This window comes from Epinephelus moara, chromosome 24 (assembly GCF_006386435.1).
Source record: "Epinephelus moara isolate mb chromosome 24, YSFRI_EMoa_1.0, whole genome shotgun sequence".
In the NCBI taxonomy this organism is placed as follows: Eukaryota; Metazoa; Chordata; class Actinopteri; order Perciformes; family Serranidae; genus Epinephelus; species Epinephelus moara.
In genome coordinates, this window is record NC_065529.1 from 46,383,493 (window position 1) to 46,401,232 (window position 17,740).

Here is a 17,740-nt window from a genome sequence, read left to right on the forward strand (position 1 = left end):
ACACCTGTCACCATCTTGGCTATGTAGGGACCACTTTTCAAACTGGAAATGGCGGCCCAGGACTGTGCAACCGTGAACATTGCTCCATTGTACAAATGTAAGTTATACATGTTTTAGTGCACCACTATGCTACTGTTGTCTGGTATAAGCCAGCAGTATGTTTAATGGGTTAATTTAGCAGTCTGTAATGATTTGGTACCGCGAACGATAACGCGAATGCTAATGCTAGTTTTCTAACTAGCTAACAGCTGCACATTAGGCATTAAAGGGATAGTGCACCCAAAAATGAATAGCCTGTAGCTCTGACAGAGACGCAGTCAGAGCTACAGGCTACAGTGAGGCTAAAAACAGAGTTCATATGACGTTTTTCGAAACAACTTTTTATGTCGGGGCTGTAGCACACTTGGATCACTATGGATGAGCAGTATGGAGATACTTTGTGGATTCAATTTTGTGTTCTTGGACTCCCCCCACTGATCTCCGCAAGGGATGTGAGGACTCTAAAACTTCACCAGGGCCTCCGTCGACATATGGGTGAGTAGATAATGGCTGAATTTCATTTTTGGGTGCACTATCCCTTTAAAAGAAGAAGAAGAGGTCGAAATTTGCAGTCGTCATTTCCGGTAAGTGCACAACGGCCATGTTTAATTTGAAACACTACCCTGTTGAAATTTGTGCACTACGCCAGTAAGTACATAGTGCACATAGTATAATATATAGAAGTATGTGATTTGAGACACACTGTAAGACTTTTTTGTCTCCCCAAAAGTGTCCACCATTGTTGTGGTCATCTGTGTTGTCCAACATGTAGTTCGAATCAAGCGTACAGTATTGGCTCTCCCTCTTTAATGAACAGGTAAGCTGACCAACAGCTAATTTTCCCTAAAAACTCATCCTCAGTAAACCTGCAAACCTCAGATGAGGGGTAGGGAAGTAAAAAATAGAAAAAAGACACAGGGGAGGAGGAGGAAGAACACAATAATAAGGAAGACAGAGGAAGAGAATGAGATGGGGAGCTGGAGAGAGAAGCAGAGGAGAGCAGGGATTCATTTTGTTTGACAGTCAGCAGCTAAGGACAACCAAGTATGAAGCTTTAGCCTGTCTGTCCAGATGGAATACTCTCTGTCTCCACGTCCCTCGCTTTTTTACCTCCTTCTGCGCTCCTCTCTACCTTTATCTCTTGTTTCCTCCCATAGTATCTCTTGTTCTCTTTCAATCTTCCCCCCCACGTAACTCACTGTTTCTCCCTCCCTCCGTCTCTCTCTGGCAGACGTCCAGACTCCCTGGCGACCAAACTGATCAGCCCGTATTAAGGCCTCTCTCTCTCTCTCTCTCTCTCTCTCTCTCTCTCTCTCTCTCTCTCTCTCTCTCTCTCTCTCTCTCTCTCTCTCCCCCTCTCTCTCACACACACACACAAAGCAATTGCGTGACAGCCAGGCAGGTCACACTAGGCAGACAGACACACACATACACACAGAGGCAAAGGCATGACTTGCATGCACATGCGCAGACTGACAGACAAGACACCACATCACACACTCACACACACATACGAGCGCTAGCGTGACTTGCATACACAGAGACAGACAGACAAATTCACACGCTAAAATTGGATGAAGCAGCAGGAGGCCCCTCAGATGGTGCAAATGCAAATTGAGACATAAATCATTTTCTCCACGGGGGAAATTACAATCCCAAACAACAGCATGCTTCACGTCGGTTAAAACACGGACACCATCTACTGTAGGGAAGAGTTGTGCTTCGACACAGACGCTCATCCACCTCGACAGGCTGTCACTGTAGCGCCCCCTGCTGCGTTACTGTTTTGTAGTGTGACATTTTCAGGTTTGGTACACAGATAGAAAAGAGAAAATAAAGTTACATGGGGCTGGATTCAATCCAAGGATAGATTTAAAAACTCCAAAAATGTTTCTGCCGTCATCCCTCTGTGTCCTTCTTCCCCCACTGACGCAAATACCACCACTCTCTCCTCCCCACCTCCTCACCTCTGCCTCCCCTCTTTTCAAAATTTCAATTCAGTGTCAAAAGGTACATGAGAGCAAGGGCAGATTATGAGATAATGGGGCCCTGGGCACAGATAAGGGCCCCACCACCTCTCCTACAAGACACAGATTTTGTGGTGGTTATGTGTCTCTTTGTACATCTTTTTGTGGATATGTGGTCATTTTGAGTTTGTAATCCATCCATGAGAGAGAGAGACATGGATGGAGAGAGGTGGGGTGGGGGGCCCACAGACACTGCTTATGCATAGGGTCCAGAATGTGGTGCTACATCCCTGTTATGCACTAACCAATTGAGAGAGCAATCAAATCAGCAACTCCATCCATCCATCCATCCATCCATCCATCCATCCACTTTCATCCGCTTATCCGGGGCCGGGTCGTGGGGGCAGCAGGCCAAGCAAAGCACCCAGACGTCCCTCTCCCCAGCAACACTTTCCAGCTCCTCCTGGGGGACCCCAAGGTGTTCCCAGGCCAGATGAGATATGTAATCCCTCCAGCATGTTCTGGGTCTGCCCCGGGGCCTCCTACCAGTGGGACATGCCCGGAACACCTCTAACGGGAGGTGCCCAGGAGGATCCTGATCAGATTGCCTGAACCACCTCAACGGACTCCTTTCGACATGAAGGAGCAGCGACTCTACTCCGAGCTCCCTCTGGATGTCTGTCTTCCTCCCCCTATCTCTAAGGCTGAGCCCAGACACCCCACGGAGGAAACTCATTTCGTCTGCTTGTATCCGCAATCTCATTCTTTCGGGTCACTACCCAGAGCTCATGACCATAGGTGAGGGTTGGGACATTGATGGACCAGTAAATCGAAAGCTTTGCCTTCTGGCTCAGCTGCTACATAAACTGCAACAGAACATGCAAAAACACCAAACATAACTTCAACCCATGGACTATACAGCGTACGCCACAACACCATGGTGATAAAATGTGCTGCTGTTGGCTAGCTAGCAAGCTAACGTTAGTATTCACCTTGTTGTCGTGGTACCAAATTATTACAGCATTAACCCATTAAACTAGGGCAGCAACTAAAAATGTAGGTCTGTCTCTCCCAAACCCCAAAATGATGTCATCTAACGTCTTGTTTTCGTACTCACGCCAAAGGGTTTAGTTCACCATCATGGGAGAGTGTGTAAAGCTGACCATATTTGAACATAAGAAGCTGCAATAAGAGTATTTTGGGTACTTTTATAGTACTTTTCTATGAAAAATGACTCAAACCGATTAGTCGACTACTAAAATAGTCACCGATTATTTTAATAGTCGATTAGTCATCGATTAGTCGACTAATCGCTGCAGCCCTACATTAAACAACCTAATGGCCTCTATTCAATAACAGTATGGTGGTACCGAAAAACACACTTGTATAACTGTGCATGCCTCGGGTGTTCACTATAATCTCCTTCTCGGCTGCTATTTCACAAGTCTGAAATGAGTTTGTGTTCCTGCCACTTCTGCTAAGCAGACATCATGGTGACCATTGAGGGTGAGAATTGTCCAACGTTCCACATTTTTGACCATAATGAGTGCACCATCTGGATACTCATCAGTGGCGTAATGACGTTATGATGGGCCCCAGTGCACAAATTCTATCATTTTAACCCAAACTATGACATCATCCTGTGTCACCTGGAATCCCACAATGCCTTGCAAAGCCATTCATCTGTTTTTCATAGAAAATGATTGGGGGCTTACCTCACGAGTCATAATTCACTTTTCATGTGTGTCATTTGTGACTCTGTGGTAAGAGTCTTAAAAAGGGCAAAGAAAGAAGGTCCTTAAGGTCACACACAATGCAGTCTGCTTAAAAAATGTAATTTCAATGTCTTCAATCAGATGAAAATGTAAAGACGTGACAAAACTATCAAGTGAAAAATAACATAATTTAGTTACTTTCTATTGCAGTTGTGATCATACATCATCAAACGCCAACATCTGAACCGTCCCAACAGTCCCTAATAGTCCCTCACCACTCCTCTAATCGACTCCTTTTCTTCCATGGCCTCCTTGAACAGACATCATGGCGGCAGAGGAGGAAGCAGTGTTGGTGGAAGGTGAGCAGCAGAAAAGAAAAAGCTCTGCGATTTGCTAACAGCGTCTGGACTGACAGCAACAGAGTCCACAAGGGCTTAAGACTGTCTCACTGCAGTATCAGCAAGTGCTTAAGGGCTCTGGCGTGAACTTGTGGAGACTTCCCTGAGGATTTTTAGCAAGTCTGCAACCCTGTAGACTTTTCACAGTGAGTAGCCCATAATTCATTGCAACAGTGTCATCTGTAAATGAGGCCACTGGGGAAACATCCAGGAAGCTGAAGCATATCAGGACCACCAGGTAGAAATGTAAAGTTAAAACTATAAATACACCTTTCTACATCTTGTGCTGAGTTCTTAGTGATAGGTGGATTAATTAGCTTTTCTTTCACACCTAACTTTCTTTTTAGTGCAGTTTAAATAGTTCCTGTCATCCTCTCTATGTGTGATCCCTTTGGACTGCTATGACAGTTATACATATTCCTGCATACTAGCTCATGCCTTTGTGTAGGTCTACACTTCACCACAGACCAGTGACTTTGTATCATGTAGGCTTCATCTGTGTGTCTCCATTTATTTTGCAGCCAGTGAAACAAGTCTGTTGACAGTCACTCTGGTGGCGTACCTGTGACGACGATGAGTTAACAGCTTAATTAGTAAGTTGTGTTGTCCTCTGCTGTTTTATGAGCATACCTGGAGATTTACAGTGAAGTATTCAGGCTTATGTCCATCCCATAATCCTTTTCTGACCATTTATCAAATGTTATTTGCTTGCCTCGTATAATATGTCTTGTCTTATCTTATCTTATCTTATCTTATCTTATCTTATCTTATCTTATCTTATGTCATCTCATTGTAGCAAAGCCCACATTTCCCATCATGCCTCGTGCTGGGCTGGGTAGTTTTGTAGTTTGCTGTTAATTTTGCAGATACTATTTTGCAAGCAGATACAGAAAAGTTGACACATGCTTATATTTCCGGGCGACTGGACTATTGTAATGCTCTTCTGCCTGGTGTGTCTAACAATGTGATTGGTAAGCTACAGCTCACACAGAATTCAGCATGTTCTGACAAAAATCTGTACCAACCATTCATTTTTGAATTATTTTATTGATTTTTAGATCACTAAATGGCCTTGCCCCCCGCCTGCATTTTTCTGTAAAATCATTGGCTCAACATGGAAAGGTCAGCGTCAAACAGGGTCGAAGTTCAACAAAATTGAACTTCCGGCTTTGCGTCAAAATGCCGGTGAAGCCCACAACGCGCGCCGAAGTTGAAAAGTACCCCGACATCAGTGTTAACGCCAGCTTCCACAGGAAAACAATGGCATAGCCAGCATCAAGAGATTTTTAACGCTGGTCATGTGCAAGTGCTTTTAGGGTCTATTAATCTGTTGAAACTTTAAAACCTAATCTTAAGACACATCTTTTTAACATTGCTTTCTCCTAAAATGCATTTTTAACTGATGGTTGTTTTATCTTGTCTTAGCCTGCAGTTTTAACTGAATTATACTTTTATTTTTATTTTTTTAATCACACGTTTTTATCATCTTTTTTTCCTCTATCACTGATGTTTTGATTGTCCTTTGTGTTCAGCACTTTGTGTTGCATTTTATGCATTATTATTATTATGACACTTAATAACCCCAGCTGCATGTTCCCATTGTGATTTAGAAGTTTGGCAGTGTTCTCTGTGAAGTAAAAGTTGTCACATTATCTTATTATAGCTTAATTTAATTTAGCTTAGCTAGCTTAGTTTAGCTTTAGCCTATTGGTGTTGGAGCCTGTCCAGACCAGCAGGGGGCAGTGCGCGCTCATCACTCTGGGAACACCTTCAGGACAGGCTGCTAACTTCAACAAGCTTCTCTCGTCTTTATCAGGTTAGTTCGGCCTATTAACTCACTGAATGTTATTTAAATGAATCATAATGATGTTAGTTTAATGTTTTAAAAATGAAGCCTTAGCTTGTATGTGCTTATAAACGCGGTGTTTGTGAGTAAAATCAACAGTGTAGCCCATAGCGGTGTTAGCAGAGCGCTAACGTTAGCCTGTTAGCTTAAATGGCGACGAACTTGTACACAGTAGGCTCGCTAGAGAGGAGGGCAGACGGCTGCAGCAGGAGGCGCTGACAACAAGCTGCGATCAAGTCAGACAGTTTCCGGCAGCCTACAGTCTGTACAGGAAGTCACAGAAACACTGTGAGTCGGTTTATTAAAATGTTATCAGACCCATATATCAGTTTGTTTTCAGTCTCCAGTTGTTTTAGTTATGATAGATTAATTTATTAAAATCCTTTACAGGCGATCTGTAGTTTATGTTCATGTTTCAACCTCTATTTGATATGAACTCTCCTGTAAAACAGCTTCATCTCATTTTGACCTGTCCCCTCAACTACACAGGCTAAATAAATTGTGTCTGACTATAAGGTTCATATTTTATACAAGACAACATCTTTTATTACAGATCAGTCAGATATAATCAGGGCTTCACATCTGTACAGATGTTATTTTAATAATCCTCACATCCCACTGACTACACGTCTCTGTGATACTAAACAGGCTACTTCAATAATTAAAACAGTCCAATATTAATACACAGTAGACTCTGTATAGTTTATGATGAGTGTATTTTGTCTCTGATGACTAACCTTCACCATCAGTCACACAACATGTTTTGTGTTCACAGAATGAACCTTCAAATCAGACAAAATTTAAATATCTGAAATCCAACAAAAATGAAAAGTTTATCTAAAACGTCATCTTGTTGAGTCGACATCTAAACCAATCAGCTGTTAGATCAGGTGAGAGCCAGGCGGTGCAGTCTGTGGAGAGCAACTGCAGCGCCTGGCTCTAAAAACTGCGGCCACCTTGCTCTTGCGATTTTATCGCTGTCCAGTTTTATAATATATCAGAGCAAGTTGGGATGAAGTCGGACACAGAACTAACCGGCATGCATTGTGCGCTGATCACTGGTGATCGAATCTGCGCAGGCCTGGCTCATCGTGAACGAGCCTATTACTTCTGTTCACCTTACGCCTAGCTCATGATCCCTTGCATGAATTGTATGCGCGACTTCTGGCATCGAACCGAAACCAGCGATTTCCAATGGTAACCCTTTTTTTAATGGTGGTGATGAGATGAGCTGAGGATGTGGATGTAAAGAGAAGTGGACTTTGATGAGCTTGTCCTGGGCTCTGGATAAGGTGACTGGACATTAATGAGGTGGAGGAGAGCATGGCGATTCCACCTAAGATGACAGCTGACAGGAGCACAGAGGAGAACAGATTTAAAGTTTGGTACCAGCAACATGAATGACTGAAGGAGATCATGGCAAAGTTTGATTGGGTAACTACTGTAGGAGAGGGAACACTCATAATCAGCTGGAGGAGGCGATGGGAGATGGGATAGGGAGAGAATTCCTGTTGAACCTGCGCTGAGCTTCATTTATCTATCTTTTATTTCTTTTTGTAAAAATGAGTCAAGCTCTTTTTGGCCAAACTCCACTTTTCTTGTGTTACAAATCTTTAAACTTACCACTGAACCTAAACTGTCTTTTTACTTCATACATGTACTTAACCGATGCCAAAATATCGATTAACCTGACTCAATTAACCATCTTCCTACGTAAAACCTACGTCTGCACACGGCCACATATGCTTAACTTGTGTTTACCTGCAATGCTTGAATAAGAAAAATATGATTGGTCCAAAAATCAGACTTAAATTTGGTTAAAAACTATCTTGAAAAGGTCGTAAAAAACATGAGAAGTGTCTGATACCTGTTGACCTGTAGACCCTGGTATACATGAACTTATTTTAGGTGCAGATACAGACCCTTTCCAGGAGTAGTGGTGTGGTTGTTCATGTGTTGAGCTGTAGAGAACATGTTAAACTTCCCGTTGAGTAACAGACACTGAAGTCAAGACGAATGTTCTATATTATTTATGTCTGGCTGCTCGTGCTGCCACCAGGGACCTGCAGCATTTTATTAGCAGCTCAATATTCCACAGTACCCTGTTTAATGTAGGATATCAGCATTTAAATTTCAGTCTTTATTGACTTCCATATTAACACTCACAGCAAAAATGACAAAATTTCACGGGTGACACATTTATACGTATATTTACAGTCATGCGTCACGCTGCAGTCTTTGTAGTAAAATTGTCCTTCTGTAAGAAGACTCACAGGCTTTCACTTTGAAAGAAGAAATCTGAAACACGTCTTACTTTCATTTAACACGATTCAAACAGTAAATGTCCTAAATGTTAAAATGAGGTAAAATACATTTTATTATACATCACAGTCATGTATGTTAAAACAGACAGACTTTTTTCAAACATCAAATGACCGTTAAGATTTCTATTGCTGAGCTCAAGGTTCTTGTTTTTACAGGGTTCCTATACAGACAAAATATCAGCACCAGGTCTTACCACTCGACTCTATGTGGTGTTTCTGAAAATCAAGAGCTAAAAGGTACATCATCTATTTTTTGGCTAGAGAACAGTTCATAGATATTAAGTGTGGTCCTGTTATCTCCTCTAAAGTATTTTAATAAAATGTGATTTAAAAAAAAAATTAAAAAAAATGGTAGCCTAAATGTTGTACATTAAAGCCCACACAAAATGCGAATAGTATCATACCAATATATTTTCCTCTCTGTTGTTCTTTCATTAATTTAGATGTTAGCTTAAACTGCTACTCAGCCATTTACTTCAAGCTCTGGCAGCAATCAAGTATCAATCAATCAATAAATAAATGTATAAATAAATACAGAAACAAACAAATAAATAAAATAATAATTAATGGTGCAATAAATTTGGAAATAAATCAAAGCATAAATAAAGAAATAAATGCAATGGTTAGGGCCTCCTACCTCATAGACACAGAAACACAGAAATTAATAAATGTAGGTTGTTTTTTTTTTTTATCTATTTATATTTTTTTATTTATCTATTTCCATATATTTATTTATTAATTTTAGCATTTATTTTTTTTATTTATGCTTTTATTTTTTAATTGATAAATACATTTACGCATTTATTTTTTGATACTACAGTGATTTTATGTCCTCCATAATTCTCTGAAACACCCCAAAGTCCTGAATGTTCTGCGTTATGGTCAATGTCATGCCCTTGTACACTTCGGTCAACAAAATTATCTTAAATTTTTTTTGACAGATTATCAGATGAAATCCAAGTGTCTTCAGCACTGGTCTGAGTGAAGCGCTCCAGCATGACTGGCATTGTGGTGGATGCTTGAGGCCTCCAGCATCAGCATGTAGCAGCATAGTTAGCAAGGCGAGCATGGTTATCATGCTAAAGATAGCTTCCTTTCACCGGATGACCTGTCAGGTATATGAGAAGAACTAATGAGTCTGGTGTGAGTGTGTGTCTGCGAGTGTGAGCGTGTGAAGCCTCCACATGTACACTCACATGCCTTTTAATAGTTTATGTATATTAAATTTAAATATGACGACTGATGACTGATAAAACTTAAGTTTCCGTCTAGTGTGTGTATCCCTGAGGCTGTGTGTGTGTGTGTGTGTGTGTGTTATCTCATATATAATCTGAACATTATAATCATACTGCATTATTTTGTCTTCCTGTATTTGTCTTGTGTGCATGATGCAGGATTGTGGTTAACATTATATGAGCTGACGTGTACAGAGGGTGTGTTTGCATGTGTGAATGTTCATAAGACATGTCTGTCCTCAGTCCCTCAACGTAATGATGACGTCATCATCCTGTCCCTTCCACAGCATCTCCCCTTCAAAGTCCAGCATCTTGTGTTTACGGCAGCGCAGCACGATGCCCACCACCTTGTCCGAGATCTTCACGTAGCGGTCAAAGAGCCGGCCGAAGGTAATGACGGTCCTTCCCTCTTTATCCTTGATACCCATTTCTCTGATAATCCACACCATCTCCTCCATCTCCCTGTGGATGTGTTTGTGGGCCCTGTCGCCCCTCTCTGCCGTCTTGGAGCCGTCTTTGGGTCGACCGTAGCCGGTGTCGCCCTTGCGGAGGCGCTGGGCCATGGCATAGTCGTGGTCGAACTCGTCGCTGAAGGGGTTGAGGGCATAGTCGTGGTCGAACTCGTCGCTGAAGGGGTTGAGCTTCTGGCCCTCCATGTGCTGCTTGGACCACTGCTGCCAGCGGTTTTTGATGTCACCCGTAGTGGCGATCTTAATCTGGAGATAAAAGATGGTGGTCAGGTTAACATTAGAGTTTAAAGAGCGTCCGATCGCTTTCATTTGAACACTGAGCAAAGTTAAATGATCTAAATTAGATTCTTCATTAAAGTTGCATCCCAGTTTTTTGCACATCAGTCATAGTTAGCACTGTTATGCCTGTGAAAACAGTTGTAAATTGCACTCTGTAGCTTAAGTGTGAAGAGAACGAATTTACAAGCAGGGTTAGAAATGAACTTTTTGTCCACCTTTCATTGTGGCAAGTGAATTCCAAAATCTACCATGGACTCAATACATTAGCATTGTTTTTTTTTTTGGCTGATGAGTGAAGCTAATCCAGCAGCCATTTGCTGGTGCTAATTTCCAACCCTGTTAACAAGGCAGTAGTGATGCGCGGGTCGTCCAGTAACCCGCGAGACCCGCAAATGGACCTGCGGGTCGGGCAGCACTGATCATCTGTCAAATCGGTCTATAAATGATATTTTGACATTATTGGCTATTACTGTCATGGCATCCGAAGGTACTGATGCATTGAGCAGGTGACAGTCCGCGGTCGTTTTGAAAACACACTTGTGTCACGCACTCCCAAAGAAACTTGTTGAAACTTTAAACAATAATTTATTGTACAAAACGGGGGAAACAAACGCTGACAAAAACGGTTCCATAATTCATATTAAATTCAAAAGATAACGAAAAAACAGCTGCAAGTTAGAGGGAATAGTGATAAGGTGGTAAAACTTGGCATTGATCCACAGCCTCAGACGGATGCGCTCAAGCGTGCCGTGTGCACAAGCTCCGTTGGTAAGCGATACTATGTTTTCACATTTATAACAATGAAATTTAAAAGTTTTGATTTTTATTGATAACCTACATTTACCAACAACATAAAGACTACATTTAGCACCAAAAAAATATGTTAAAAAACAAAAAAAAGTAAATAAAAAAACGAATATTGAATACCAAATTTTCATAACGAATACCTACCCATAGAAACGAATATTGGAACATCCAAATATTTGGGTACAGCCCTACCTGGGTGGTGCTCAGTTCACCATCTGGATGCTAAAGGGGGCATCATCATGGGTCGATTACCAGCAGTAATCGCCGCTAGCTAGCTTCCACCTGACCCACATGGTGCCCAGTGCAGAGCAGCCAAAGCTAGCTAACGTGTATAGAGGGTGGTCAGTGAGCACTGTGTTTTTTGCATGTTAACACAACTAGCCGCTGTCTGTCAGCAAAGCTAACAGAAAAAAAGGCAAGACATTTATATCATAAGCGCTTTGAAAAGCAGCGCTAAAGCTCATTAAATCAATGGAGTGCTGGACTGAAAGAGTAAACTCCTGTTTTATTTCATGTCATTTTGGGTTTTTTTTTTCTTTAAAAATTAACTAGTTAGTTACCAGTTAATGGATCTCTGGTTTTCCTCCTCTGGTTTTCCTTGGAACATTTCCCATAACCCCTGCTGTCTCTCGTGTTTCAGTCCCGCTAAAAATTCTGCCCCACCCCTCCACTTTTATGTTAATGTTGATTAATGACTCTCAGTCTTTAAATACACTCCCCTCTAGGCTGTGTAATTGATCCCCATCTTGGCCTTTGCCCTGCACCCAGAGTTATAGACTCATGGAAACACTGTACGTACGCTCATAAAAACCAGCATGCATAAACATTATGTTTTACAACCCTGAGGATCCGGTTAAAGAATTTAAAAACTTCCAGGAAACTGATGCACTCTTCAGTCCCTTTCTTGCATCTTTGCAACTTTATATGATCACATACATTTTGTTTTTGTGAACAGCTTTGATATTACCAACAAAATTAAACTTATACAAACCCTCCCTCTCATCTCTGTTTCCCTCCCTCTCTCATTTTGTTTTTATCTCCTCTCTCGTACTCTCCTCCTTTCTTGTGTCTTCATGCACTCATTCATCAAAATGTTCTGACCCTTCCTTTTCATCTCTTCTCCCACCCCAGCTTCCCTCTGTTCCCCCACTACTCCTCCTTCCTCCTCTCTCAGTATTTTCCTCAGCTTGCCAGGCCTTCAGATCAGTGTCACTGTATCTCCTTGGTATTTGCTCTGTGAAAAGTGAGGACATGTCATGACCCCTCTACAAAACTCCGTGAACTCTTAAAGCGATGATGATCCTGATCACTTTTTTCTTTTCTACATTTGCCTCTATTTTTGGATCTCAGCGTTGCTGTGGAGTTTCTAGAGATCAGCTGTCAGTCAAACAACGTGGGCTCGGATGTGATCAGTGGTGGAAAAGCAATACATACATACATTTAAGTTTGAAATGTCAAAGATTAACTGCAGAGAATTCTTTTTGACCGGTCATGTATGTTTCTCTATGGGTTAACTTTACTACTCCTCAGATTTCTGCACTACAGACCAACCCAGTCTTTTGGGAGCTAGCTAGCAGCGCTGCTCATTCGGGGATTACTGCTACAGTAACTAATGCCGTCCCGACCAGTGCTCTCAAATACTTCCAGCTGGGTGTTTCCTGAGAAGTGTCTGGTGTTTTCAGCTGAGAAACGCTTTGTGGACACGGGGCCTAACATACCCGACTTTGCTGTTCCACTCAAAGCTTTTTAATGTGTTTTAGTTCATTTTATGCACCTTTACTTTGGTTCGGTCTCAGCGCTCTCATCAACCTCATGTCCAGAGGCAGCAGGCAGCACCATTTTTAGAGACGAACACCCACTGAATGCTACCTGCCCAGCACTCAACAATGGAGTAGTAGTAGCTGGTTAGGAAAATAGAGCATCTTGCAGCTAAAGAGACAGATATTCTTGTGACATGCTTTTCTAGGGAGTGTCAGAGAATGAACCAGAGCTGTAGTTTGTTTGCCTGTGACCAGTATATCTTAAAGGCTGATGGTCAGATTGCCAAGAAATCTGCTCCACCATTAAACCCTCCTCTCAGCTTTCATGTTACCATTAAACATTTATCAAACCAGTTTAATTCAGACAGAATTTACATGACATAAAGATTGCAAACTAATCCAAATATAAAGCAATATAATTAATAAATAAAATATCTGTTGAAGGTTTCTTATTTATCTCTAAATTATTCCTGTCGCAGTGTCTGCCTCTCACGTTACCTCCCTCGCATGTGTCCCTTCACCTCATTTTCCCCTCCGAGGCTGTTCCACCTGAAGGTCAGGTTGGAGAACACGTTGCAGAGCATGACTATATTTATTTACATATATTCCATTGCGTCTAGCTTGTGTTTTTATGAGTTGGCCTTGCTTTCTGGCGTCCCCCTCGACGTGTCCTGGGGGGCCTCCGGCTGGCTCCTTTGCCTTTTATAGGAGAGATTTTTGTATTGGAGTTATGCAACTGTTAACGCTGTTTGGTGTCCATGAGGGAGTTGGATTTCTTCAGGTAACATCAAAGGGACCTCTGCTTTAACTTGTTTATTCATGCTGTGTGACCCGTGTGGGAACATTCACGCTCTAATTTAGGGTACTTGTCCTCTACTGTGTGTTTGACTCAGGGACATAGCAGTTGTGAAGAAAGCAAACAGCAGACGCTCATAAATATCTGGTTAAAGCTTGTGTAGAATTCAATGTCTCATGCTTGGAGAAATCATTAAAGGGCAATTATACAACTCAAAGATGCTCATATTAGGTCCTGTCACAACAACACTAAAATCTGCAAAGGACCAATTCTCTCACAAAATAACGAGTTCCAGTGTCAGCCAGAAATATTTAAATGTTTGGCTTTTTCTGCCATCACTGTTCTTTCGTTTTGTCTTTATGTATTTTGAACGGACAAATTACAAAAGTTCCCCTTAGCAGCCCCCATCTGATGCTCCTTTTGTGTCTGTTTTTCGCCGTTTCATCACTACTACAAATGCAGCTGTAGCCAGTATCTCACTATCACTATCCTCATTCATATTTTAAGAAGCTACAAATTACATTCAGCCACAAAATAAGTCTGAAAAGGTGGAAATCAGAACAGAAGTACAGTTGTTGCATAGAGATGATACACCATCTCATCTAGTTGCATTGGTGTGAACTGGCAGGTTTTTAGAACCCTGCAGAACGGTGCCTTGCAAGTAGTTCCCTGTTTCAACTCGTCTCATCACGAATCTTTGGTCTGAACTGGGCTTAAGTCGGTATGCCTCTATTTTGAAGAAGCAGGCAGGAATACCAACATGGAGGCTAACGTACTGCTTTGAGTGGTCAGCGAAAAAAATGTATTCTAGCCACTTAAAAAAAAGTTTAAGTTTACGCTATATTTAGAATATTTTCACCACTTTACAGTCCCTCCAGGATCTCGCGGCAAAAACTGTTGAATTTGTGGCCAATTTTGTCAAAAATTGTGATGAAAATTACAGCATTTTAATGTGATGTTTTGCGGGAAATTGCGGCTAATGACAAAAGGAGAAAAAAAATGTTTCGCATCGATGAGGAACTAGACTTAATGACATCCCTGTTGGAACGGGCTGTCTGATGGAAAGATAAAGTGGTGATAATACCCTCAATATAGCGTACACTTTGGGTGGGACTTTTTTTAGATGCTGACCCCTCCACAGCAGGAGCAGACTCCAGCCTATTTCTCTAAACTGGGGGCACGTAGACTGACATCTACGGTATGGTATGCACCAACTATGGATAAGTGCCTCATACAAACCCACTTCAAAAGATCCAAACTACCACTTTCTGGCAACCTGGAAGATGTTTGTCCAACATGCACTCTCCTTTTAAACTCTTGCTTGGTTTAAGTGAATATATTCTCCGCTATGTTCACAAATTGTGTCAGTTTCGTACTGGGCACGTACTTTGGTTTGTATGTGGTCTTTATACTGAAAACTTCTGTGTCCTATTGCTGGAAACTGGGTGGATCAGAGCGCAGAGATAATAAAACCAAAAACAATATGATAAATGAGGCTTAAGGTCTGCAAAGGTGACAAGTATAAAAATAATGAGCCTTAAATTTAACCTAAATTGAAATAATGTTGATAACTTAATCTCACCATGTGTAAACATTTGTTCATTCATTTCTAATCTATGTGATTAACTACTCTACCTTGGGCCTGGTGGTGTGTTTCTTGGGCTGGATGTCGTCCTGCTCAGGTTTTGATTCGCTGTTGTCGCTGAGGCTGGCCTCCTCTCCCAGCCCGCTGTCCTCTGTATCAACACTGCTGCTCCGCGACCCATGTTTCTTCTCTTGGAGCAAAAGCTTCTTGTCTTGGATGAGTCCTCCTCCTCCTCCTCCTCCGCTCTGTAACGCCCTCATCTGGCGCCGCCGTGTCGGCGACTCCTTACCCAAGAACGGCTTGCTCTCCTCGGGACCTGACTCCATCCTGCCTCGAATGGCGTTGACCAAATCGCTGCTGCTGCACTCGCTGCGCTTTGGCTGGACGGTTTTGATAACAGAACTGGTCCGGATCTTACTCCCACTCATGTTAGCGGCATCAGCAGCGATTACACGCGGGGTGATGGTAAGTTTAACCTCATGGTGGCGGTCTCTATTGTCTGCCTCTTCAACAGATGAAGGCATCCAGCCGCTCGGGATGGCTTCCTGCTGGCTGGAGTGTTCATTGGCCCAGCCCTGCCAGCTCTTGGCCAAGTTTGCCACCATGGCGGCGCATTTTATCTTCCGTACCGCCCGTTTGAAAGGCTTAGGCTCCTGTGGTGTAACGGCGGTGGTTCCACTGCTAGTCATGGTGATGCAATACCAAAAGGGCCGCTCTTCAGAAATTGGTGTTTTTCTTGTCTAATGCTTTTTTTCTAATGCTTTAAAAGTCTACTCTGTTTGGCAGTTCTCAGTTCAGTCTCTCAGAAGTGCTCTGGAAGCTGACGTAAATCTAAATCACTTTTGTCTGAACAAATCTCCAGCTGCTGTTAGTTCCAAACTCTGACTCGAATCTTAGAAACTCCTCACTCCCTAAGTCACACTTTTCAGATGATAGTGGAAAAAATCCGTTTGGCTCAGGTGTTATATCAGGTGTGGATCTTCACAGACACATCCGGAGCCTTCCAGCTCATCAGTCGGTCAGTGGGTGAGCCGCTGGTGTGAAGAGTGCGAGGACATTGACTTTAATCCCCTGCTGAAGCCCCTCTGGCTCCACACCGGCCTTTAAATAGGGACGGGTTGTAAAGGAAGTGATGTGGCATGGCGTCCACGTGAGACAGGAAAGTCCAGTGTCAACATTCTTGTTGGTGACACAGGTTCATGAGCGCGCACACACACACACACACACACACACACACAAATAAACAAACACACACACACAGACACACACAGTGACTGAGGAGTGGAATTTCTCCCAGTGGGATCCAGGGAACAGGTGCCCAGTGTTTTTAGCGACTCGGAGGTTTTCTGTTCTCAGACACAAATACACTGAAACACAAACAGGCCTTCGCTGTGACTCAGCCTGCTATACGCAGGCGACCAGTGTGTGTGTATGTGTGTATGTGTTCATCATGTATATTTATGGATGTTTCCATTCAAATGCACAACATTTTTTTATGGCATGATGAGTTACGCTTTGATCACCTCAATGGATAAGTGTGAATTCTTAAATTGTGGGTCACATAAGAAGCATCTGAAGTGTGCGCTTGTCTGCATGTCTGTGCATGTGTAGCTGGAACTATTTCAGTCTCCGTGTTTATTTGTGAATATGTAAGAGTGAAATTCAGGATGATGACTCATACACTGTGTGATTTAATTGAAGTGACTCCATATTGGCTTTAAATGGGACTTACTCACTGGTTCTGAGCCATCGTCTGATGTTATTTATGACGGTTGTAACTGTTTTTATTTGTCACTTTTGTTGCTTGATTTATGGATATTAGATTGTATATTAAACTGGCATTGCGGTGTTTTGTATGTGAAGAGCCAACTCATTCTTTGTGCATCATCCATAATTACAAAATCAGTTTTTGTTTAATGCTGGGGTGGGTAGTTTTTAGTGTCATTGAGCAAATATTCCACGATAGCCTTTGAGCATATTGTAATTCAAGTGGTCTTAGAGAAAACTAGACCTCTGCACCTCCTCTTGGCTCTGTCTTCAGACTTTAAAAAATCTAGCCCGTGACAGAAGAGTTTGGCCAATCACAAGTCAATTCAGAGAGAGGGCATTTCTGTTGGCTATTCTACAAATTCTGATGCATGTGCACGTCCCTTCGGTAAAAGCCTGATTCAAACAAAATAAAAGACATGTCGATATCTGCCAGGCCTTTCAGAGGTGTAGAGAAAGGCTCATGGTTGCTGATTCAAGTTCATGTTTATGTTGCCCCGAAAAAGGCACATTCTGTATAAACAAAAGTAGGTAGGCGGCATTTTGCTGCACTCCCCGATTTTGCTTTTATACTGCCAATGCTGAAAGAAGACTGATTGGGCTTTCCTGCAAATTTGCACAATTCCTATTTAAAAAGGGCTATAGTGTGTCCTTTGCCTCCCCGCTGCTACAGACCATCTCACCAGGTGGAGAGTGGGCAGCAGCTCCAGAGACGGAACCCAGGTCCACGGCCACAGCAACCAGAATCCAGC

At 42.3% G+C, this 17,740-nt stretch overlaps 1 protein-coding gene across 2 annotated transcripts; it reads right to left on the bottom strand.

Moving 5' to 3' along the window:
- Positions 1–8,029: 8,029 nt before the first annotated feature.
- On the bottom strand, positions 8,030–16,291 carry abraa (actin binding Rho activating protein a). Of its 2 annotated transcripts, XM_050039421.1 has the most exons (3): positions 15,272–16,291; positions 10,127–10,240; positions 8,030–10,087 (listed from the first exon to the last, which is right to left on the bottom strand). In XM_050039421.1, exons 1-3 carry the CDS (start codon positions 15,908–15,910, stop codon positions 9,764–9,766), a joined length of 1,077 nt encoding a protein of 358 aa, XP_049895378.1. In that variant the 5' UTR covers positions 15,911–16,291; the 3' UTR covers positions 8,030–9,763. The 2 variants fall into 2 exon arrangements, with proteins under 2 accessions (XP_049895378.1, XP_049895377.1); XM_050039420.1 differs by having other exon boundaries at positions 8,030–10,240.
- Positions 16,292–17,740: the final 1,449 nt, after the last annotated feature.